This window comes from Bos indicus, chromosome 3 (genome assembly GCF_029378745.1).
Source record: "Bos indicus isolate NIAB-ARS_2022 breed Sahiwal x Tharparkar chromosome 3, NIAB-ARS_B.indTharparkar_mat_pri_1.0, whole genome shotgun sequence".
Classification (NCBI taxonomy): Eukaryota; Metazoa; Chordata; class Mammalia; order Artiodactyla; family Bovidae; genus Bos; species Bos indicus.
Genome location: NC_091762.1, coordinates 26,204,075 through 26,230,059, shown reverse-complemented (window position 1 = coordinate 26,230,059; position 25,985 = coordinate 26,204,075). Strand labels below are relative to the sequence as shown.

The 25,985-nt window shown below is 37.9% G+C and overlaps 1 protein-coding gene across 3 annotated transcripts in view; it reads left to right on the top strand.

Moving 5' to 3' along the window:
- Nucleotides 1-25,985, top strand: part of MAN1A2 (mannosidase alpha class 1A member 2) — a 152,203-nt gene that overhangs the window by 8,394 nt on the left and 117,824 nt on the right. For all 3 annotated transcript variants that reach the window (XM_070785837.1, XM_019956728.2, XM_070785838.1), the window contains exon 2: nucleotides 24,882-25,137. In XM_070785837.1, coding sequence (XP_070641938.1) covers nucleotides 24,882-25,137 — 256 coding nt within the window. The remainder of the gene's footprint in view (nucleotides 1-24,881; nucleotides 25,138-25,985) is intronic.

Below are 25,985 nucleotides of genomic sequence, written 5' to 3'. Positions count from 1 at the left end.
TGAAGACATGAAGGTTTCTATCCCATTTTATGATTAGGTCTCTGTGATAAGTTACAGTTGGGGTAGTGTAGTTTGGACATTTTTTGTTTAATGAGTAAGATATGGTTATAAATTACTGAAAAATTCTTCTGGATTCTGACATAATGGCTCTTATTTCTTTGATAGCCTGAGTTTTATTCTCTTCTGCATCTTTCATAAGTATTAATAGTATACTGTATTTTGGGGCTGCTTACCAGATGACATTTGTGTACTCTTATTTAGAATCTAATTTTGATCCTAAGCAAAGTGACAGTGACTTTGCTTTTACATTATAAAATCACTGTTATAAAATGAGTATGTTTTTCATTTTTCTCAGAAATGAAAAAAGAACTAGTATGGTGTGATTAAAATGCAGAATGCCAAGGTTGTAAGTCCTGATTTTCATGTTGGTCAGCATGTACTAGAAATTGCTTGCTGTTCAGTGCCCCAGAAGTTGAATGTTAATAAGTAAGCATTATTTATTAGATGAAGTTAAATGTTTTAAGGAAATAAAATTTGTTCAAATATAGTTTATTTGCTTTAAGCTGTAATAACCATTCCAAAATTTCTTCTGGGTTTTATAACAAGTGTTTTAGGCTTATGAAATGTTTATTTACTCTTATTTTAATATTTCTTTTGATTTTTCTTACTAATGGATCAAACATACAATCTCAGAATATTCCTTCCATATTATGAATATTTACATAGACTTATGTAGCTTATGTAGCATCTATAATATTAATATGTAGTCTAAGATTAGATTTTGTCATTATTTAATATTATAAATCTGTGCTTGAATTACTTTGATTTGCCTTTAATTTTATTTTGTAATAGTGCTCTCTGATCTGCAGCTTTCTGGTTAATATTAATTTACCCATTAACATCTGAGATTGCCAACACCCAAGAATGAGTGACTTTCACTTTCACAGACAAATTTATTCCTTTACTGTTCCTGCCTTTGGGTAGTCTTTTTCCCATGTACTTTTATCTTTCTCCTATATTGTCTGTGATTGCATGTTTACAGTCATTTGCTTACTTGTTGCTCCCAACAGAACATGGGTTCCTTGTGAACAGATGATTGTCTTTTAATTATTTTTGTCTCTCCAATGCTTAATGTTCTTTGACCCTTAATGAAAGTGTATATATATTAAAAAAATTGAATTGTAGTTGATTTACAGTGTGGTATTAGTTTAGTTTCTGGTGTACAGCAAAGTGATTCAGTTATATATATATATATTCTTTTCTATTATGGTTTATTACAGTATATTGAATATAGGTCCCTGTGCTAGACAGTAGGGCCATTTTGTTTATCTATTTTATATATAGTAGTTTGTATCTGCTAATCCCAAATGGTAAGTTTGTTTTCCATGTCTGTGAGTCTGTTTCTGTTTCATATATAAGTTCATTTGTATCATATTTTAGATTCCACATATAAGTGATATCATATCTTTCTCTTTCTGACTTACTTCACTTGGTATGATAGTCTCTAGGTCCATCCATGTTGCTGCAAATGGCATTATTTCACTGTATTTTATGGGTTAATAATATTCCACTATGAAAATATACAACATCTTTTTTATCCATTCATCTTTTGATGGACAGTTTAGGTTGGCTCCATGTTTGGCTGTTGTAAACAGTGGTATTGTGAACGTAGGGGTCCGTGTATCTTTTCAAGTTAGAATTTATGCATGCCTAGGAACGGGATTGCTGAATCATATGGCAGCTCTAATTTTAGTTTTTTAAGGAACCTCCATACTGTTCTTCATAATGGCTGCATCAGTTTACATACCCACTGACAGGACAGGAAGTTTCCCTTTTCTCTCTTTCTAACATTTGTTATTTGTAGATTTTTAAATGAGGTGGTACATCATTGTAGTTTTGATTTGCATTTCTCTAATAATTAGTGATGTTGAGCTTTTTTCATATGTCTGTTGGCATCTATATGTCTTGGAGAAATGCCTGTTTAGGTCATCAACCCATTTTTTGATTGGGTTGTTAGAATTCTGAGTTATATAAGCTGTTTGTATATTTTGAGATTGAAGCCCTTGTCCATTGCATCATATGCAAATATTTCTCCTAGTCAGTAGGTTGTCTTTTTGTTTTGCTGAAGGTTTCCTTTGCTCTGCAAAAGTTTGTTAGTTTGATTGGGTCTCCTTTATTTTTGCTTTTATTTCTATCGCCTTGGGAGACTGACTTAAGAAAACTTTGCTACAATTTATGTCAGAAAATGCTTTGCCTGTGTTCTTTTATAGGAGTTTTATGGTATTATGTGTTATGTTTAAGTCTTTAAGCCATTTTGAGTTTGTATAGTGTGAAGATGTGTTCAAACTTCATTGATTTACATGCAGTTGTACATCTTTTCCAGTATCGCTTCCTGAAGAGACTATCTTCTCTGTTGTATTTTCTTGTCTCATTTGTTGAAAATTAATTGACCAGAGGTGTGTGGGTTTATTTCTGGGCTTTCTATTCTGTTCCATTGATCCATATGTCTGTTTTTTGTGCCAGTACCGTGCTTTTTCCCACCTTTTTGGCCACGCCACCTGGCATGTGGGATCTTAGTTCCCTAATCAGGGATTGAACCCTGCCACGGCAGTAAAAACACTGAGTCCTAACCACTGGACTGCCAGGAAATTTCCAAATCCACACTGTTTTGATTGCTATAGTTTTGTAGTATTGTTGGAAGTCTAGGAGACTTATGCTTCCAGCTTTATTCTTTTCTTCAGGATTGCCTTGGCAATTCTGGGTCTTTTATGGTTCCATATAGATTTTAGGATTATTTGTTCTAGTTCCATGAAAAAGTCATGGATAATTTGATCAGATCAGATCAGTCGCTCAGTCATGTCCGACTCTTTGCGACCCCATGAATCACAACACGCCAGGCCTCCCTATCCATCACCAACTCCCGGAGTTCACTGAGACTCACGTCCATCGAGTCAGTGATGCCATCCAGCCATAGGGATCATATTAAATCTGTAGATTGCTTTGGGTAGTATGGCCATTAGTTAAAATGGCCATACTACCCAATTCTACTACTACTACTCAATTCATACTACTAATTCTTCCAATCCAAAAGCATGGGATAGTTTTCTATCTTTTAAAATCATCTTCAGTTGCCTTTATCAGTGTTTTATAGTTCTCAGCATATAAATCTTTCTCCGGTTTGGTCAGGCTTACTTCTAAGTGTGTGTGTGTGTATATATATATATATATATATGTATATGTGCAGTTTTAAAAGGTATTGGTTTTTAATTTTTCTTTCTGATATTTCATTGTTAGTATAAAGAAACTGATTTCTATATATTAATGTTGCATCCTGTTCCCTTGCTGAATTTATTAGTGCTAGTAGTTTTATTGTTGAGTCTTTAAGATTTTCTGTATATAGTGTCATCTCATCTGCATATAATGACAATTTTACCTGTTGTCTTCCCATTTGGATACCTTTCTTTCTTTTTATTGTATGATTGCTATGACTAGGACTTCTGATACTAGAAGTGGGCATCTTTGTTTTATCCAGAATTTTAGCAGGAAGGCTTTCAGCTTTTCACTATTGAATATTATGTTAACTGTAGATTTGTCATAGAAGAAAGTGTTAGTCGCTCAGTCATGTCTGATTCTCCAGACAAGAATACTGGAGTGGGTTGTCATCTCCTTCTCCAGGGGATCTTCCCGACCCAGGGATCAAACCCAGGTCTCCTGCATTGCAAGCAAATTCTTTACCATCTGAGCTCCCAGGGAAGTCTAGATTTGTCATAAATACGCTGAGAATGTGTTAATAAATGCTGTTATGTTGAGATATACTTTCTTTATACTCACTTTGGTAAGAGTTTTTATTCATAAATGGATGTTGAATTTAACAAATGCTTTTTCTGCATCTGTTGAGATGACCATGTGATTTTTGTCTTTTCTTTTATTGATATGGTGTATCATTTGTTTGATTTGTGTATTTTGCACCATCCTCATGACCCTGGGATGAATCCAGTGTGTTCATGGTGTATGATCTTTTTATGTCTTACTGAATTTGGTTTGCTAATATTTTGTTGAGAATTTTTGCATCTATATTCATCAAGGATACTGTCCTATAGTTTTTTTTCTTGGTGTTGCTTTGTCAGGTTTTGGTATCAGGATGATGATGGTGGCCACATAGAATGACTGTGGGAGTGTTTCCTCCTCTTCAGTCAGGAAGTAGAGAAGGATCAGTATAAGTTCTTCTTTGTATGTTTGGTAGAATTCCCCATTGAAGCCATCCAGAATAGTATGTATCTTGAATAAATGATGTCCATGGCGAGGTGACGAATTCTGCAAAAGGAGATATAAACAATGTAAGACAATATTGAGAGATAAGATGCAAAAGTAGGATGAATAATGTCTTAAAGTGAGGACAATGTTTAATAGAGGCCCTTTATTAAAAATAATTTAAAAAAACTTGCAAATTATTCACTTTGGCCCTCTCTAGAAAATACTTATCCATACACATGTATCTAAGTTATTTTGGATGCCCTTACATTGAATTTTTCCTTCTTTAGGAAAAAAAGAGAAAATAATAGTATGTGATGAATATTTTCACATATTTAGCATTTATTCTTTACATCAGACCTGTAAGTTAGGTATTACTAACCTTATTTTTACAGATATAGTGATCATGACAGTGTTGGAAGTTGGTATCACAGAAACTAATCATCTATATGAAATCTATAGTACATGGTAAACATTGATTTAATTGATTAACTGGGCAAATGTTATATTTACTATTGTTTGAAAGTTATGAAAAGTATTTAAATTATGGTTTAGGCTGGCTAGGTAAATCATTTTGCTCTTTTATTTTTCATAACTGTGCATGTTCTGTCAGAAAAGTTTATTTAGATTACCATTAAATTTTTGCTGGAATTTTTTCCTTTTAGAACACAGTTAAAATAAAGCATGGATGAAGATTTATATACAGATTGGCTTTTAGGATTTATTATAAAGGGAAAATCTCCTTTAAAGGCATTCATTCCAATATCTATCTCGGAATTTTATGTAGTCCAGAACGAAGACATCATTGTATATTTAAAAGGGCAGTGGGCTCAGTGTTAAGAGATAGGGGCTCTAGTTTCAGTGTTGTCCTTACTTACTGGATGTATTTCTTTGAGCTCTTTAACTTCTTTGTGCCTTGTTTATCAAATGAAGGAATTGATTGAACCTTCAAAGATTCCTTCCAGCTCATGCATATGAAATACCAGTAATTTTATGAAGTGGGGACCGAAGAATGTGTAGTAATTTAGTTCAAGGCATGACAAATACTTTGAAAATAAGGTGCATTCTGAGTAGGAATTAGTGTTATTTCTATCTATAAAAATTAAGGTTTGAAAAATAATTTTATAAAGGTCTAATTCATTTATAGATATTATGGTTATTTTTATAATGAAATGTGTGCCAGTTTAAAGAGTGTAAATGACTGAAATGGTGTTTTTATGCATTATTTCGCATAAGTTTAAAAGTATAACTTACTGAACATTTTTTTACACCAGCCTGAAGGTATTTGGTGTATTTACAAAAGTATTTCCAGATGTCATTTTTGAGCTCAGTTAACAGTTACATATAAAGTTTTATATAACCATTTAATTTGTTATATAAAACTTTAGGATAGATTCTATGGAAGGCAAGAGTTCTTGAATAATTCAGGCCTCAGACCCTGTAGGGCTCTTATTACCCCAGTGCAGAATTTTCTTTGAGATAATAATTTCCTAACCTTAATGTGGAAAGATGCCATTGAAAGTGTCTGTTCTTTTGTCTTCCATATCAATAGGAACTTTAGAGATAAGTTATATAGTTTTAAAAAAGAAAGGATATGATGTAATCTGGTGCAAAGAAAAACATGTGTCTTGTTTTTCTTTTTACTTTTTGACATTTACATATTTATGGTAGCAACTGCTATTACTCGTGCAGATCTCTTGGCCTCTCCCTAGTGATAACATATTTCATTTATTCAGCAAGCGGTTTTTTTAAGTATTTAGGATGCACCAAGCATTATACTAAGTATTGGGGTTCAGTTCAGTTCAGTTGCTCAGTCGTGTTCGACTCTTTGCGACCCCATGAATCGCAGCACGCCAGGCCTCCCTGTCCATCACCAACTCCCAGAGTCACTCAAACTCATGTCAGTCGAGTTGGTGATGCCATCCAGCCATCTCATCCTCTGTCGTCCCCTTCTCCTGCCCCCAATCTCTCCCAGCATCAGAGTCTTTTCCAATGAGTCAACTCTTCGCAGAGGTGGCCAAAGTACTGGAGTTTCAGCTTTAGCATCATTCCTTCCAAAGAACACTCAGGACTGATCTCTTTCAGAATGGACTGGTTGGATCTCCTTGCAGTCCAAGGGACTCTCAAGAGTCTTCTCCAACACCACAGTTCAAAAGCATCAATTCTTTGGTGCTCAGCTTTCTTTACAGTCCAACTCTCACATCCGTACATGACTACTAGAAAAACCATAGCCTTGACTAGACGGACCTTTGTTGGCAAAGTAATGTCTCTGCTTTTGAATACGCTGTCTAGGTTAGTCATAACTTTTCTTCCAAGGAGTAAGTGTCTTTTAATTTCATGGCTACAATCACCATCTGCAGTGATTTTGGAGCCCCCCAAAATAAAATCTGACACTGTTTCCATTGTTTCCCCATCTATTTCCCATGAAGTGATGGGACCAGATGCCATGATCTTAGTTTACTGAATGTTGAGCTTTAAGCCAACTTTTTCACTCTCTTCTTTCACTTTCATCAAGAGGCTTTTGAGTTCCTCTTCACTTTCTGCCATAAGGGTGGTGTCATCTGCATATCTGAGGTTATTGAGATTTCTCCCTGCAATCTTGATTCCAGCTTGTGCTTCTTACCGCCCAGCATTTCTCATGATGTACTCTGCATAGAAGTTAAATAAACAGGGTGACAGTATACAACCTTGACGTATTCCTTTTCCTATTTGGAACCAGTCTGTTGTTCCATGTCCCGTTCTAACTGTTGGTTCCTGACCTGCATACAGGTTTCTCAAGAGGCAGGTCAGGTGGTCTGGTATTCCCATCTCTTTCAGAATTTTCCAGTTTCTTGTGATCCACACAGTCAAAGGCTTTGGCATAGTCAATAAAACAGAAGTATTGGGGTTATTGGAGAATATTATAGAAGATAAACTTTTAGTTGGACACTACTGAAAATGTTCAACCTGAGATTCACATCTTAACATTGTCTTCAAGCATAAATTATCTCTGGAGTCAGATTCTAGGGATCTTAAGATACTTTTTCACCTAGGTGAGGCTCAGGTATGCATTTAGGTCATTGTTATTTTTTGAGAGTTCAGATAAGTAGTTGTCTTTTTTCCTTTCTTTTTTCTCCTAATGAACATTTGTGTCATTAATTTATGCATTTCTGGCATATGGACTGGGTTATCTGGAAGTGAGGTGAAGTGTTCTGAAGCTTTTTTCAGTAAGGAACCAGACCCTGTCATCTAAAAAAGTATGCCAATCATTGTGCTAAATTGAGATCTCACACAATTATATATCTTCAGGTATCTAAAACTATATATATATAGCTGTATAGAGTTATATTCATAAGTCTATTTAAAATGTTTATGTATGTACATGACTTCTTCCATTACTTTGCAGTAAGGTGGCATCTGATATAAAGTTTATATCTTTTTGGTGTGTATAATAAATATAAATTATTTTTCTATTAATTTGTGATACTGTTAATCAACATTTACCTTTTCATGAGCTGGGTTTTTTTCCCTCTACTTAAAAAGATTGTTTATATCGAGGGGCAGTGTATATTGAGCAGGGTGGCTCCACTTGGACTTACACTGTTGGTGAAGGTGTAAAGTAATAGAATTTTTGTAATGAACAATTTAGTAATCAATTAATTTAATAAATACCAATCAATTTAAAGTACATATTCTTTGATTTAGAAATTCTTCTAAGAACTAATCCTAGTAAATCTTTACATCAGTGCACAAAGAAATGTTTAAGAATGTCCCTGGAAGCTGTAACAGGACATATGGTGAACAATCCAAATGTCTGTCCTCAGGGAATTGGTTAAATAAAAAATCATGTATCCCAAGGATTTCCCTGGTGGTCCGGTGGCTGGGACTCTGTGCTCCCAATGTGGGGGTCCAGGGTTTGATCCTTGGTCAGGGAACTATAATAGATCCCACATGCTGCAATTAAGAGATCACATGCTACAACTAAAAAATCCTGAGCACTGCAACTAAGATCCAGCAACCCCAATAAGTAAATAAACAAATACTAAAAAAAAAAATAAATAAAAAGATAATAAAAGATAATGTATCCCAGAGTATACAGAGTTCTTTTTTTCTTTAAACCCCCATGGATCTTTCTGATTACTCCCTAAAGTAACCACCATTTGAAGTCTTACAGTATGTTTTGATATCAGGTATAAGTCCTCTCATTCTTTTTTGTTTGTTTGTTATAAGCATACATAAAAGTCTTTTAACAGCTAACATTGTCACTGTAGCCACTGTTTCAGATCTTGACATTTTTCTGTTTTAGCTGAAGATTACCCTTCTTGAGATAAACGTCTATTCTGAGTTTTGATACTGTCTTTCTCAATACATGGTTTTATAATTATGCTCCATATATATTGATATGTTATATATACAAACAATTGTAAAATATATAATTATATTCTGCATGCTCTTAAACATTGTATATCTCCTTCAGCAAATTTTTTTAATTCAACATTTAAAAAATGATTTATATATATTATCATATCGGGCTCTGGTTCAATTATTCACTTAGATATTCTATTGTATGATTAAACCTCAGATTATTTACATATGCCCCTGTTGATAGATTTTTTTTTTATGTTAATTCCGTATTCTAACTGCAGAAGCATTCTTGTACATGTGTACTTGGGCACATGTGTTTTTTCCTCCAAGGTAAAAGCTTAGTAATATAATTATTGAGTTGTAAATTATATGCATCATTGACTGCATGTTTTGCTGCTAAGTTAGTCTCTAAAGGGCTTGTACCAATTTACCTCCCACTTGCATCTATGTAAACCATGGCTTTGTTAAATTTTAGAAATCTTTAGCAATTTGATACAAATTTTAGTTTTTATTTCTTGATTACTAGTAAGATGGAATTTTTTTAAAACATATTTATTGATTGCTTGAGTTTCCTAGTCTTTGAGTTAGTTGCTTGTTCACTTTTTTGGCCAATTTTTCTTTGAGATTGTTCTTTTTCTTACTCATTTGTAGGAATTATTTATATATTCTAGATGAATTCTTCATTACTTATATGCATTAAAGATAAATTCTTGCAATGGATGTCTGATTTTCATGCTTTGTTTATTTTTATACTCCAGTTTTATAGAAGTTTTAAATTTTAATGCAATTGATATTTTTCCTTTATGATATTTTGCTTTTTGGATTTTTATGTAGTTAGTGTCGTGTCCAACTCTTTGTGACTCCATGGACTGCAACACGCCAGGCTTCCCTGTCCTTCATCATCTCCCAGAGCTTGCTCAAACTCATGTCCATTGAGTCAATGATGCCATCCAACCATCTCAATGATAATAATTTTTCATATTATTATCCTTGTTTCTGGTTTCTCTATGTCCTTCTGTATATTTGTTTAACTAGCATAGCATTTTGTTTAAATAGTAGAAACCAACCTGGCTGCATACCAGGGGGTAAGGAGCTGGCGAGCAAGTGAAGCTTCATCTGGGACTCCCTATTGCTTTTTGCATTACCACCTGAACCATCCTTCCCCCTCACCCCTGCACTGCCCCAGTCCATGGAAAAATTGTCTTCCATGGAGGAGCCTGGGGTGCCGCAGTCCCTGATGCCGAAAAGATTGGGGACTGCATTTAAGAGGCTGCCTTTGCTCCATCGTGTATTCTTGCCTCTTTTGTCAAAGATAAGGTGCCCATAGGTATGTGGGTTTATCTCTGGGCTTTATATCTTGTTCCTTTGGTCTATATTTCTGTTTCTGTGTCAAAATACAATATTGTCTTTATGACTGTAGCTTTGTAGTGTACCCTGAAGTCAGAAAGATTGATTCCTCCAGCTCTGTTTTTCATCTCAAGAATGCTTTGGGTATTAGGAGTCTTCTGTGTTTCCATCAGGTATTCTCTTTTCAATTAGGAATTCTTTAATGGCTTGCTTTGCCCTTCAGTTGCAAAACAAACTTTATTCATGGTTGAACTTTTCTCTGGCTTTCTTACCATGCCCAGTCTATTCTACATTACTGCACCTTCTCCACTCTGCACACTATATTCTAGTGGTCATACCAACTTATTTCCTAACTGATATATTGTTTTGTTTCTTCTTTGTACACTATCACTTCTATCTAGTATGCCCTTGTTTTCTTGCTCTGCCTGGCAAATTTGCTTTTTTCTCCTTTTAATTTCTATTTGAAGAGTATGCCTTTCTAATGCTGTTTTCCTATGTAAATCTATTTTCAAGTCATGCTCATGTTGTTGTTCAGTCGCTCAGTCACGTCTGACTCTTTGTGACCCCATGGACTGCAGCACCCCAGGCTCCTCTGTTCTCCACTGTCTCCTGGAGTTTGCTCAAATTCATGTCCATTGAGTTGGTGATGCTGTCTAACCATCTCATCCTCTGCTGCTCCCTTCTCCTTTTACTTCAGTCTTTCCTGGCATCAGAGTCTTTTCCAGTGGGTTGGCTCTTTGCATCAGGTGGCCAAAGTATTGGAGCTTTAGCAATAGCCCTTCCAATGAATATTCAGGATTGATTTCCTTCAGGATTGACTGACTTGATCTCCTTGCAATCCAGGGGACTCTCAAGAGTCTTCTCCAGCACCACGATTTGAAAGCATCAATTCTTTGGCTCTCAGCCTTCTTTATGATCCAACTCTCACTTCTGTGCATGACTACTGGACCATAGTTTTGACTATATGGACCTTTATTGGCAAAGTGATGTCTCTGTTTTTTTTTTTCTTTTTTTTTTTTTCTTTTCTTTTCTTTTGAAACTTTACATAATTGTATTAGTTTTGCCAAATATCAAAATGAATCCGCCACAGGTATACATGTGTTCCCCATCCTGAACCCTCCTCCCTCCTCCCTCCCCATACCATCCCTCTGGGTCGTCCCAGTGCACTAGCCCCAAGCATCCAGTATCGTGCATCGAACCTGGACTGGCAACTCGTTTCTTACATGATATTTTACATGTTTCAATGCCATTCTCCCAAATCTTCCCACCCTCTCCCTCTCCCACAGAGTCCATAAGACTGTTCTGTACATCAGTTTCTCTTTTGCTGTCTCGTACACCGGGTTATTGTTACCATCTTTCTAAATTCCATATATATGCGTTAGTATACTGTATTTATGTTTTTCCTTCTGGCTTACTTCACTCTGTATAATAGGCTCCAGTTTCATCCACCTCATTACAACTGACTCAAATGTATTCTTTTTAATGGCTGAGTAATACTCCATTGTGTATATGTACCACAGCTTTCTTATCCATTCATCTGCTGATGGACATCTAGGTTGCTTCCATGTCCTGGCTATTATAAACAGTGCTGCGATGAACATTGGGGTACACGTGTCTCTTTCCCTTCTGGTTTCCTCAGTGTGTATGCCCAGCAGTGGGATTGCTGGATCATAAGGCAGTTCTATTTCCAGTTTTTTAAGGAATCTCCACACTGTTCTCCATAGTGGCTGTACTAGTTTGCATTCCCACCAACAGTGTAAGAGGGTTCCCTTTTCTCCACACCCTCTCCAGCATTTATTATTTGTAGACTTTTGGATCGCAGCCATTCTGACTGGTGTGAAATGGTACCTCATAGTGGTTTTGATTTGCATTTCTCTGATAATGAGTGATGTTGAGCATCTTTTCATGTGTTTGTTAGCCATCTGTATGTCTTCTTTGGAGAAATGTCTATTTAGTTCTTTGGCCCATTTTTTGATTGGGTCATTTATTTTTCTGGAGTTGAGCTGTAGGAGTTGCTTGTATATTTTTGAGATTAGTTGTTTGTTGGTTGCTTCATTTGCTATTATTTTCTCCCATTCTGAAGGCTATCTTTTCACCTTGCTAATAGTTTCCTTTGATGTGCAGAAGCTTTTAAGGTTAATTAGGTCCCATTTGTTTATTTTTGCTTTTATTTCCAATATTCTGGGAGGTGGGTCATAGAGGATCCTACTGTGATGTATGTCGGAGAGTGTTTTGCCTATGTTCTCCTCTAGGAGTTTTATAGTTTCTGGTCTTACGTTTAGATCTTTAATCCATTTTGAGTTTATTTTTGTGTATGGTGATAGAAAGTGGTCTAGTTTCATTCTTTTACAAGTGGTTGACCAGATTTCCCAGCACCACTTGTTAAAGAGATTGTGTTTAATCCATTGTATATTCTTGCCTCCTTTGTCAAAGATAAGGTGTCCATATGTGCGTGGATTTATCTCTGAGCTTTCTATTTTATTCCATTGATCAATATTTCTGTCTTTGTGCCAGTACCATACTGTCTTGATAACTGTGGCTTTGTAGTAGAGCCTGAAGTCAGGTAGGTTGATTCCTCCAGTTCCATTCTTCTTTCTCAAGATTGCTTTGGCTATTCGAGGTTTTTGTATTTCCATACAAATTGTGAAATTATTTGTTCTAGCTCTGTGAAGAATACTGTTGGTAGCTTGATAGGGATTGCGTTGAATCTATAAATTGCTTTGGGTAGTATACTCATTTTCACTATATTGATTCTTCCAATCCATGAACATGGTATATTTCTCCATCTATTTGTGTCCTCTTTGATTTCTTTCACCAGTGTTTTATAGGTTTCTGTATATAGGTCTTTAGTTTCTTTAGGTAGATATATTCCTAAGTATTTTATTCTTTCCGTTGCAATGGTGAATGAAATTGTTTCCTTAATTTCTCTTTCTGTTTTCTCATTATTAGTGTATAGGAATGCAAGGGATTTCTGTGTGTTGATTTTATATCCTGCAACTTTACTATAGTCATTGATTATTTCTAGTAATTTTCTGGTGGAATCTTTAGGGTTTTCTATGTAGAGGATCATATCGTCTGCAAATAGTGAGAGTTTTACTTCTTCTTTTCCAATTTGGATTCCTTTTATTTCTTTTTCTGCTCTGATTGCTGTGGCCAGAACTTCCAAAACTATGTTGAATAGTAATGGTGAAAGTGGGCACCCTTGTCTTGTTCCTGACTTTAGAGGAAATGCTTTCAATTTTTCACCATTGAGGATAATGTTTGCTGTGGGTTTGTCATATATAGCTTTTATTATGTTGAGGTATGTTCCTTCTATTCCTGCTTTCTGGAGAGTTTTTATCATAAATGGATGTTGAATTTTGTCAAAGGCTTTCTATGCATCTATTGAGATAATCATATGGTTTTTATTTTTCAAGTTGTTAATGTGGTGTATTACATTGATTGATTTGCGGATATTGAAGAATCCTTGCATCCCTGGGATAAAGCCCACTTGATCATGGTGTATGATCTTTTTAATGTGTTGTTGGATTCTGATTGCTAGAATTTTGTTAAGGATTTTTGCATCATGTTCATCAGTGATATTGGCCTGTAGTTTTCTTTTTTTGTGGCATCTTTGTCAGGTTTTGGTATTAGGGTGATGGTGGCCTCATAGAATGAGTTTGGAAGTTTACCTTCCTCTGCAATTTTCTGGAAGAGTTTGAGCAGGATAGGTGTTAGCTCCTCTCTAAATTTTTGGTAGAATTCAGCTGTGAAGCCGTCTGGACCGGGGCTTGATGTCTCTGTTTTTAATACACTGTCTATGTTTGTCATAGCTTTTCTTCCAAGGAGCAAGCATCTTTTAATTTGATGGCTGCAGCCTCTCTCCACAGTGATTTTGGAGTTCAAGATGTTAAAATCTGTTGCTGCTTTCACTTTTTACCCTTCTATTTGCCATGAAGTGATGGAACCAGATGACGTGATATTCATGTTTTTAATGTTGAGTTTTAAGCCAGCTTTTTCACTTTCCTTTTCACCCTCTTCAAGAGGCTTTTTAGTTCTTCTTCACTTTCTTCACACCTTAGGTTGTTGATATTTCTCCTGGCAATCTTGATTCCTACTTGTGATTCATCCAGCCTGGCATTTTGCATAATGTATTCTGCATATAACTTAAATAAGTAGGGTGACAATATACAGCCTTGTCTTACTCCTTTCTCAAATTTGAACCAGTCAGTTGTTCCATGTCTGGTTTTAGCTGTTGCTTCTTGACCCACATACAGGTTTCTCAGGTGATAGATAAGGTGGTTTGGTAGTCCCATCTCTTGAAGAATTTTCCAGTTTGTTATGATCCACACAGTCAAAGGCTTTAGGGTAGTCAATGAAGCAGACGTAGATGTTTTTCTGGAATTCCCTTGCTTTCTCAGTGATCCAATAAACATTGGCAATTTGATCTGTGGTTTCTCTGCCTCTTCTAAACCCAGCTTGTACATCTGGAAGTTCTTAGTTCATGTACTGCTGAAGCCTTGTTTGAAGGATTTTGAGCATAACCTTGTTGGCATGTAAAATGAGCACATTTGTACAGTAGTTTGAAATGTGTTCAGTTCAGTTCAGTTACTCAGTCGTGTCCGAGTCTTTGCAACCCCATGAACTGCAGCACACCAGGCCTTCCTGTCCATCACCAACTCCCGGAGTCCACCCAGACCCATGTCCATTGAGTCTGCGATGCCATCCAACCATCTCATCCTCTGTTGTCCCCTTCTCCTCCTGCTCTCAATCTTTCCCAGCATCAGGGTCTTTTCCAATGAGTCAGCTCTTCACATCAGATGGCCAAAGTATTGGAGTTTCAGCTTCAACATCAGTCCTTCCAATGAACACCCAGGATTGGTCTCCTTTAGGATGGACTGGTTGGATCTCCCTGCAGTCCAAGGGTCTCTCAAGAGTCTTCTCCAACACCACAGTTCAAAAGCATCAATTCTTCTGCACTCAGCTTTCTTTATAGTCCAACTCTCACATCCATACATGACCCTGAACAGTTTCCTTTTTATCTTTGTGTCTTAGTGTTTTCCTATTAAGATGGAGAACAGTGTTAAGTATAGGGTGCCTCATAAATTGGTGTGAGGACTAATAAGGTAATCTTGTATAGGGAAAGAAAAAATAAAAACAAAACGAGACAACAGCCTAAAAAAATGCAAACCTAATATTATTTATGGCATATTAAAAAGTGATTTAACTCTTACACATAGGATGTAATTGAAAAAGTAATTTCAAATCTCATGCAAACTTGCAGATATAAGATTAGATATTTTTTGGAAATCTTTGAAGGTACCCATAGTTAGCCATTCTGCAAAGTTTGAGGGCACAGTCCTGCACAAGACTACCCTTACTTCTGATACCACCTAAAATTTCAGGGGACTCCAAAGCCACCCTCAGGTTTGATAATTTGCTAGGACTCCCAAAACTCACTAAAAGTTATCCATTATAGTGAAGGGATGGAGTTTAAAATCAGCCAAGGGAAAGAAGCACATAGCATATATGCCAGGAAGGTTCCAGATGTAGAGCTTCTAGTGTCCTCTTCTTATAAAGTCAGGACATCAAGTTGTGACAGTGTGTATTGTCACCCAGGTAAGCTCATGTGAGCTTTGGTGTCCAGAGTTTTTGAGGAATGAGTAACTGATGGCCTCCATGAATGAGCAACTTAGTCTCCATGTTGGCTGATACTTTATGATACAGAACCTCATCCTAAGTTGTTTTGTTGGACTTATTTTGTTTTTTTTTTAGTATGGCTAGCCCCCACCCTGAGACTGTTGGATGTGGCCAACCCCACCCTAAAAGCTGGTGTGGCCAGTACCCACCATAAATAAACAAGGACACATGTATGAAGTAGACAGATTACCTCCCATAAAGTGGCCAGACTTGTCTTAGGACAATGCAGAATTCTTTACTACACGGAAAGATACAAGGCACTGATGAAAAGCAAGAGACAAATGGAAGTTCACCATGATTATCTGTTGAAGATATCAAAGTTACAAAAAAAAAAAAAATTTTTTTAAAGATGTAAGTAAAAGGTCATTCAGGTGAAAATAAACATCTAGAAATTTGATCCAACTGATTAAATTTAAAATCTAGAAATTTGGGCACTAAAATAAAATTTGAGGAGCCTCTTGAAAATGAAATTGAAATGAGGACAGATTACCTCAAGATGGTGGAGTGAAAGGACATGCGCTCACTCCTTACAAGAACACTGGAATCACAACTAACTGCTGAATAGTCATCAACAAAGTCAATTCTGGAACCTGCCAGAAAAAATACCCTACACCCAAAGTCAAAGGAGAAATCACAGTACGACGGTTGGAGGGGCATGATTGTGATAAAATCAAATCACATACCCACTGGATGAGCAGCCTACAAACTGGAGAACAATTGCAGCACAGAAGTTCTACTGGAATAAAAGTTCTGAGCCCTATGCCAGGCTGTCCAGTATGGGGGTATCTGGCAACAGGAGGAAGAGTCCCTAGAGAATCTGGCTTTGAAGTTTAGTTGCAAGACTTCCTCAGGACAGGGGGTGGGGGGAGGGAGACAGAAACTCTGCTCTTGGAGGGCACACACAAAGTCCTGTGTGCACCAGGACCCAGGGGAAAAAAGCTGTGACTCCATACAAGACTGAGTCAGACCTACCTCACCTCAGAGGTGAGGGGTATCTGGTGGCTCATTGCTGGGACAAATACACTGGTGGCAGCAGTTCTGGGAATTACTCATTCATGTGGCCCCTCTAGAGGCCACCATTAGCCTCACTAAACAGCCTGTAGGCTCCAGTGCTGGGACACCTCAGGACAAACAATGAACAGGGAGGGAACACTGCCCCATCCATCAACAGATAAGCACATTAAAGTTTTACTTAGCACAGCCATGCCCACCAAAGGGATAGGGCCAAGCTCTAGGGTACCACCAGTCCCACCCATTAGGAAGCTTGTACAAGCCTACAAGATAGCCTCATCTACCAGAGGGCAAACAGTAGAAGCAAGGAGAAGTACAGTCTTACAGCTTGTGAAACAAAAACCACAATCACAGAAACTTAAGACATAATGTAATGGTAGAGGATTATGTCCCAGTTGAAGGAATAAAATAATAGCCTAGAAAAACAACCAAGTGAAGTGGAGATAGGCAACCTTTCAGGAAAAAAATTGAGAATAATGATAGGGAAGATGATCCAGTCTCGGACAAAGAATGGAGTCAAGGATTGAGAAGATGCAAGAAATGTTTAACAAAGACCTACAAGAACTAAAAAAAGGTGTTTTTATTCCAACCCCAAAGAAAGGCTATGCCAAAAAATGTTCAAACTACCACACAATTGCACTCATCCCACACGCTAGCAAAATAATGCTCAAAATTCTCCAAGCTGGGCCTCAAAGTATGTGAACCGTGAACTTCCAGATGTTCAAGCTGGATTTAGAAAAAAGGAACCAGAGATCAAATTGCCAACATCCATTGGATCATTGAAAAAGCACGAGAGTTCCAGAAAAACATCTGCTTTATTGACTACGCCAAAGCCTTTGACTGTGTGGATCACAACAAACTGTGGAAAATTCTTCAAGAGATGGGAATACCAGACCACCCGACCTGCCTCCTGAGAAATCTGTATGCAGCTCAAGAAGCAACAGTTAGAACTGGATATGGAAGAAGACACCGGTTCCAAATTGGGAAAAGAATATTGTCACTCTGCTTATTCAATTTATATGCAGAGTACATCATGTGAAATGCCGGGCTGGATGAAGCACAAGCTGTATTGAAGATTGCCGGGGGAAATATCAATAACCTCAGGTATGCGGATGACATTACCCTTTGGCAAATAGAAAAGAACTAAAGAGCCTCTTGATGAAAGTTAAAGAGGAGAGTCAAAAAGTTCGCTTAAAACTCAACATTCACAAAATGAAGATCATGGCATCTGGTCACATCACTTAGCAGATAGATAGGGAGACAGTGGAAACACTGACAGACTATTTTTTTGGGCTCCAAAATCACTGCAGATGATGACTGAAGTCAAGAAATTAAAAGACACTTGCTCCTTAGAAGAAAAGCTATGACCAACCTAGACAGCATATTAAAAGGCAGAGACGTTACTTGGCCAACAAAAGTCCATCTAGTCAAACTAGTCAAAGCTATGGTTTTTCCAGTAGTCATGTATTGATGTGAGAGTTGGACTATAAAGAAAGCTGAGCACCAAAGAATTGATGCTCTTGAACTGTGGTGTTGGAGAAGACTCTTGAGAGTCCCTTGGACCACAAGGATATCAAACCAGTCAGTCCTCAAGGAAATCAGTCCTGAATATTCATTTGAGAGACTGATGCTGAAGCTGAAACTTTAATACTTTGGTCACCTGATCCGAATTGACTTAATTTGACAAGACCCTGATGCTGGGAAATATTGAAGGCAGGAAGAGAAGGGGATGACAGAGGATGAGACAGTTGGATGGTATCGCTGACTTGATGGACATGAGTTTGAGCAAGCTTTGGGAGTTGGTGATAGGGAAGCCAGGCGTGCTGCAGTCCTTGGGGTCACAGAGTTGGACATGACTGAAAGACTGAACTGAAAAAGAACTAAAGAACGAACAGAGATAAACAATACAGTAATTGAAATGGAAAATACACCAGAAGGATTCAACAGTAGAATAACTTAAGCAGAAGAACAGATAATTGACCTGGAAGACAGAATGTTGGAAATCACTGCTGAGGAACAGAATAACAAAAAGAATGAAGAGAAATGAAGACAGTATAAGTGACCTCTGGGACAACATTAAATGTACTACCATTTGCATTATAGGAGTCCCAAAAGGAGAGGAGAGAGAGAAAGGATCTGAGAAAATATTTGAAGAGAAAATAGCTGAAAATTCACTTCCCTAACAAGGTCTTCCCTGGTAGCTCAGCTGGTAAATAATCTGCCTCCAATGCAGGAGACCCTGGTTCAATTCCTGGGTTAGGAAGATCCCCTAGAGAAGAGATAAGCTACCCACTCCAGTATTCTTGGGCTTCTCTGGTGGCTTAGATGGTAAAGAATTCGCCTGCAATGTGCGAGACTTGGATTTGATCCCTGGGTTGGGAAGACCCCCTGGAGGAGGGCAAGGCAACCCAGTCCAGTATTCTTGCCTATAGAAATCTCATGGACAGAGGAGCCTGGTGGGCTACAGTCCATGGGGTTGTGAAGAGTCGTACATGATTGAGTGACTAAGCACAGCACAACATTTCAAAGGAAACAATCACCCAAGTTCAGAAGGTGCAGAGGGTCCCAGGTAGGATAAACCTAAGGAGGAACATGCCAAGAGACACATAGTAATCACATTGACAAAAATTAAAGACAAATTTAAAATAATAAAAGCAAGGAAGGAAAAACAACAACATACAAAGGAACTCCCATAAGGTTTTCAGTCGATTTCTGTCCTGAAACTGCAGGCCAGAAGGAAGTGGCTCAATGTATTTAAATGATGAAAATGAAGAACCTACAATCAAGAATACTCTACCCAGTAAGGCTCTCATCCAGATTTAATATAGAAATCAAAAACTTTCAGGTAACAGGAGATGAGGTAGCTCACCACCAACAAAATCACCTTTGCTGAAAATGCTAAAGGAACTCTTTAGCAGGAAAGAGACCAGCAACTTAAAACAGCCTTGTGCTACATATATAGATTGCTATATCAAAACCTCACATAAACAGCAAACCCAAAAACTATATATACACAAAAACAGAGATGAAAAGATTTGGTGTAATTAATGGCTTACATTTGTATAGAAAATTACAATTTACTAAGTCCTTATACTTACCTTGGATATCACTAGCCAAGTGTTCAGTCGCTCAGTTGTCTCCGACTCTTTGTGACCCCATGAACCGTAGCACACCAGGCCTCCCTGTCCATCACCAACTCCCATAGTCTACCCAAACTCATGTCCATTGAGTTGGTGATGCCATCCAACCATCTCATCCTCTGTCATCCCCTTCCCCTCCTGCCCTCAATCTTTCCCAGCATCAGAGTCTTTTCAAAAGAGTCAGTTCTTCACATCAGGTGGCCAAAGTATTGGAGTTTCAGCTTCAACATCAGTCCTTCCCATGAACACCCTTTAAGATGGACTTGTTGGATCTCCTTGCAGTCCAAGGGACTCTCAAGAATCTTTTCCAACACCACAGTTCAAAAGCATCAATTCTTCTGTGCTCAGCTTTCTTTATAGTCCAACTCTCACATCCATACATGACTACTGGAAAAACCATAGCCTTGACTAGACGGACTTTTGTTGACAAAGTAATGTCTCTGCTTTTTAATATGCTGTCTAGATTGGTCATAGCTTTCCTTCCAAGGAGTAAGCGTCTTTTAATTTCATGGCTGCAATCACCATCTGCAATGATTTTGGAGCCCAGAAAAATAAAGTCAGCCACTGTTTCCACTGTTTCCCCATCTATTTCCCATGAAGTGATGGGACCGGATGCCATGATCTTCATTTTCTGAACGTTGAGCTTTCAGCCAATTTTTTTGCTCTCCTTCACTTTCATCAAGAGGCCCTTTAGTTCTTCTTGACTTTTTGCCAAATGTATTAGGTTAGTATTACCTGTCTTGCTATCTTTATTGAGGAAAGTACTGGTCTTGGAGGTTTTTGAGTGACGTGTGTCAGGTTACAGAGTGAGTTGAGAGCAGAGATGGAACCAGAATCCTAGTCTCCTGACTTTTTGCTTAATTACTTTTACTGCAAGTACCTTTTTCCAACTGCAAAATGATTCTTCTTGGATATGTTCTCTAGGCCTAGGCACAATGTCTTCTGTTGGTAAGGAGGGGGAGAGGGATTGGAAAGCAGTTTGGTGGTACCTGCATATTTACCATAGTTATCTTATCTTTGGAGAAGAGAATGGCAACTCACTCCAGGATTCCTGCCTGGGAAATTCCATGGACAGAGGAGCCTGGTGGGCTACAGTCCATGAGGTCCCAAGAGTCAGACAGGCTGGAGCAACCATCACTATCTTATCTAAGATTTCATTCAGTGCTTATCTGCTGCTGATGCCCTCATCTGCCTGAGTCTCCTGAACAGATCAGCCCAGAATTATCCTTGGATGCATACTGGGGCCAGCCTTGTTTCTTCTCTGCCATACTTTTCCTATATCTAGTCTTTCTGCAGATGGATTTTTTTCTTGCTACCCAAACGACCTTGTTTGTTCCCAGTTGTCTGGCTCTGCTGTGATTCCTCCTTTTTTCTTGTTTTTCTCATTAGCCCCTTTTCATAGTGAGCTATCCAATTTTATTTTTCTCTAAATGTTTAACATTTTATTTTTAATACTAGGCTGTGAATTGTTTTTTTTTTCTCTCTCGATATATAATTCTGTGGTTTTCAACACATGTTCACATTTGTGTAAGCACAGAAATTAGGGTATGTAACAGTGCTACAATCCAGAAAAACTGTCTTGTATTATTCCTTTATAGTTAACCTCTCCCCTTTCCATAACTCCTGTCATCCACTGATATATATATAAATGTATATATTCATTATTCCTCTGTTTTTGTCTTTTTGAGAATGTCATGTAAAAGCAATTATATAGAATATAACTGTTGATACTGGCTTCTTTCATTCACATACTACCTTTGAAATTCATTCAAGTTGTGTGTTTGAATAGTTTTTTTTTTTATTGCTGAGTAGTTGGCACCCCACTCCAGTACTCTTGCCTGGAGAATCCCATGGATGGAGGAGCCTGGTAGGCTGCAGGCCATGGGGTTGCTAAAAGTCGGACATGACTGAGCGACTTCACTTTCACCTTTCACTTTAATGCATTGGAGAAGGAAATCGCAACCCATTCCAATGTTCTTGCCTGGAGAATCCCAGGGACTGGGGAGCCTGGTGGGCTGCCGACTATGGGGTTGCACAGGGTCGGACACGACAGAAGTGACTTGGCAGCAGCAGCAGCAGTATTCTGGTGGCACCCCACTCCAGTACTCTTGCCTGGAAAATCCCATGGATGGAGGAGCCTGGTAGGCTTCAGTCCATGGGGTTGCTAATAGTCGGACACGACTGAGTGACTTCACTTTCCCTTTTTACTTTCATGCAATGGAGAAGGAAATGGCAGGCCACTCCAGTGTTCTTGCCTGGAGAATCCCAGGGACGGGGGAGTCTGGTGGGCTGCCGTCTATGGGGTCACACAGAGTTGGACACAACTGAAGTGACTTAGCAGCAGCAGCAGAAGCAGTATTCCCATAGGGTGAATGTACCACAGTATAAACAGTGGTTTGTTTAACCATTTACTTTTTGAAAGACATGAAGGTTGTTTCCAGTTTTTGCCTGTTACAAATAAAGCTGCTATAAACATTTGTGTATAGGATTCCATCCTCCCCCATTTTTGAAATTGTGGTAAAATATGCATAACGTAGGGGCTTCACAGGTGGCATTAGTGGTAAAGAACCCCCTTGCTAATGCAGGAGACATAAGAGATGCAGGTTCAATCCTGGGTTGGGAAGATAACCTGGAGGAGGGCATGGCAACCCAGTCCAGTATTCTTGCCTAGAGAATCTCATGGACAGAGGAACCTGATGGGCTACAGTCCATAGGGTTGCAAAGAATCAGACACAACTGAAGTGACTTGGCGCACACACACATACGCATAACGTAAAGTTTACCATCTTAACTATTTTCACATGTACAGTGCAGTGGTATTAAATGTATTCATATTACTGTGTAACCATCACCACCATCCATCTCCAGAATTCTTTTCATCTTGCAGAACTGAAACTGCTTATCAATTAAACAATAACTTCCCATTTTTTCCTTTCCTCAAGCCTCTCCTAACCATCGTTCTGCTGTTTTTCTGATTTTAACCTACCCTAAGACTCTCACGTAAGTGGAATTAAACGATATTTTTCTTTTTGTGACTGGCTTGTGTATAGGTTTTTATATGAGCATAAGCCTTAATTTCTCTGGGTTAAATGCCCAGGGAATTGCAGGATTCTATGATGGTTACATGTTTAGTTTTTAAAGAAACTGCTAAAGTTTTCCAAAGTGGCTGTACCATTCATTTTACTTTCTCACTAGCGACGTTGTAAGTCTAGGGTTTGAATTAAATTTCTAGAGCGGTAACTCTGGTGACCCCTTAGAGTAGTCATCATTGGATGATTTGGAAAATAGTAACTAACACTCCTGTATTCACTGATGTGGATTGTGGTGGAGGTGGAGAAAAGATTCAGGGCTCGATAGAAACCCAGTAGGTATCTACTGTAGTAGTGGTTTCTAAACTTGTATGCATACCAGAATCATCAGGGGAACTCTTTATAATTCAAATTCATGGATCTCATACAGACATGCTAAGTTGGAATCTGTATTTTTAACAAGGGCTAAAGCAAATTTTAAGTGATCATGCCCACAGTAGTTTGTCCATTGTGTTATAAGGTCTATGGAATTTACAAAATGTAAAAATTTCGGGAGCATATGGGGCTTCCCTGGTGGCTCAGTGGTGAAGAATCCACCTGCCAGTTCAGGAGATGTGTGTTTGATCCCTGGGTTGGGAAGATCACCTGAGGAGGAAATGGCAACCCAGTCCAGCATTCCTGCCTGGAGAATCCCATGGACAGAGGAGCCTGGTGGGCTACAGTCCATGGGGTCACAAAGAGTTGGACATGACTTAGTGACTAAACAACAACAACGTAATGGATATTCAACAAATAAGAAATTTCCAGCCCTCTTATTATCTTTTTCCTTATCTCTCTTTGACCCTATGTTTATATCTCCTTGTCTCTTTTTCACATCAGTTTATGAAGTGATCTTATGTATTTAAAATTTTTTAAAAATTGAAGTAATGTTGATTTACAGTGTTCTGTTAATTTCCAGTGTACAGCAAAGTGATTCAGTTATACACATATGTATTTTTTCATATTCTTTTCCACTTTGGTTTATTATAGGGTGTTGAATATTGGGAGGCCTGGTGTGCTGCAGTCCATTGAGTTGCAAAGAGTCAGATACCACCTGGTGACTGAACAGCAGCAACAACTGAATATAATTCCCTGTACTATACAATAGGACCTTGTTGTTTATTATATGGTCCCCTCTGATACTTAATTCTATTTTTTCAGTTACAAATAATCTCGCCTTGGATAAACCTAATTGGCTGTGATACTACCACTGTGCAAAGCTTAATTCTGTATTTTATTTTCTCTTCCCCCATCTAGTTTTTCACTGGTCTTTCTTTTTTTTTTTTTCCCCAATGTGTCTGATAGGTTATTGACTACTACTTTCTCTGTTTTCACTTGGCCCTTAAATTGTAACTTACTAGGTTCCCTCTTCCTACTATGGAAAGTGTTTGCTGCTCAGCATCTGGGGCTTATTTTCTTTCTCATACAAAGATATATTTATCCTGCTCTTGGGGCTTCCCTCATAGCTCAGTTGGTAAAGAATCCGCCTGCAATGCAGGAGACCCCTGTTTGATTCCTGGGTCAGGAATATTCGCTGGAGAAAGGATAGGCTACCCTCTCCAGTATTCTTGGGCTTTCCTTATGGCTCAGCTGGTAAAAAATCTGCCTGCAATGCAGGAAACCTGGGTTCGATCCCTGAGTTGGGAAGATCCCATGGAGAAGGGAAAGGCTACCCACTCTAGTATTCTGCCCTGGAGAATTCCATGGACTGTATAGTTCTGCTGTTGCTGCTGCTGCTGCTAAGTCGCTTCAGTCGTGTCCGACTCTGTGCAACCCCATTGACAGCAGCCCACCAGGCTCCTCTGTCCACAGGATTCTCTAGGCAAAAATACTGGAGTGGGTTGCCATTTCCTTCTCCAACTGTATAGTTCATGGGGTCTCAAAGAGTCAGACACAACTGAGAGACTTTCACTTGTATAGGGAGATCCAAGTCTCTCTCATGGGTTGTTCTTTCTTTTCGATGGCAGGAGTAGAAAACAACTATCAAGGTTTGGTGAAGGAAGCTTTAAGTTTTGTATTTATTTTTCTCCTCTTCTTACAGGGAAGAAGAAGAACGTTTGAGAAATAAAATTCGAGCTGATCATGAGAAGGCTCTAGAAGAAGCAAAAGAAAAATTAAAAAAGTCAAGAGAGGAAATCCGAGCAGAAATACAGACAGAGAAAAATAAGGTAGTCCAAGAAATGAAGATAAGAGAGAAAAAGCCACTGCCAGCAGTTCCTATACCAAACCTTATAGGAACACATGGTGGAGACCCGGAAGATAATGACCTAAGAGAGAAAAGGGAAAAAATTAAAGAGGTAATAAGCTGAGATTTGTGATATGGGGTGGTTAGGGATATAGGTATGCATTTGACTGGGTGTAAGTTTATCTGTCTGTCTGTATTTATGCCATCTGTGGTACAGACTTTGTCATACTTTGATCAAATTGTTTGTTTTGAGGTCAGAATTGTAGTTCAGTTTACAAGATGGCATCAAGTGCTAAAACTCTCTTAATATCAATCATAATTACAGGATACTTACAATTTTTGATATGATGTTGATTGGATAGTTAAGCTGCTTATCTTGTGTTCAGAGAACTTTTGATACTCAATATTTTATAAATAATGTAGAATAGACCCATAAACAGTTTATCATTTAATAAGAAATTTCATAAATATCTGTTTTGAAGGACCTCTGCTGGTTACTAGTTTCTGAAGAGTTAGCAAGTTTCTGAAGAGCTAGCTTTACATGTACCATCTTTCAAGGAACCCGTCGTGATACCACTTAACCATACTGCAGATTAAGAACACATCTTTCCAAAGAGTCTCAATGAATTTAATGGGGAAGGATTGATTTCAGCATTATTGAAATTTGTTTGGTCTCAGGAGTCTTTCAGTTTTGTTATTCTAAGGGTTCTTTGGAGATAAAATACCAGAATGAGAAGGAATCTAGTGAATGTTTTAGTAGAACTTTGTTAATTAGAAATCCTGCTAATGCTGGGTAGAGTTTTAGTTTTACTGTTGTGAAGAAACAGATTTTGAAATAGCATAAACAGTATTTAAAATTGATTGTTTATCATAACATAAGACAATACGTTTAGTTCAAATAGATATCTATTAGGATATATTCTAGTAATGAATATGGAAGATTTGCAGGTATTTTAGCAT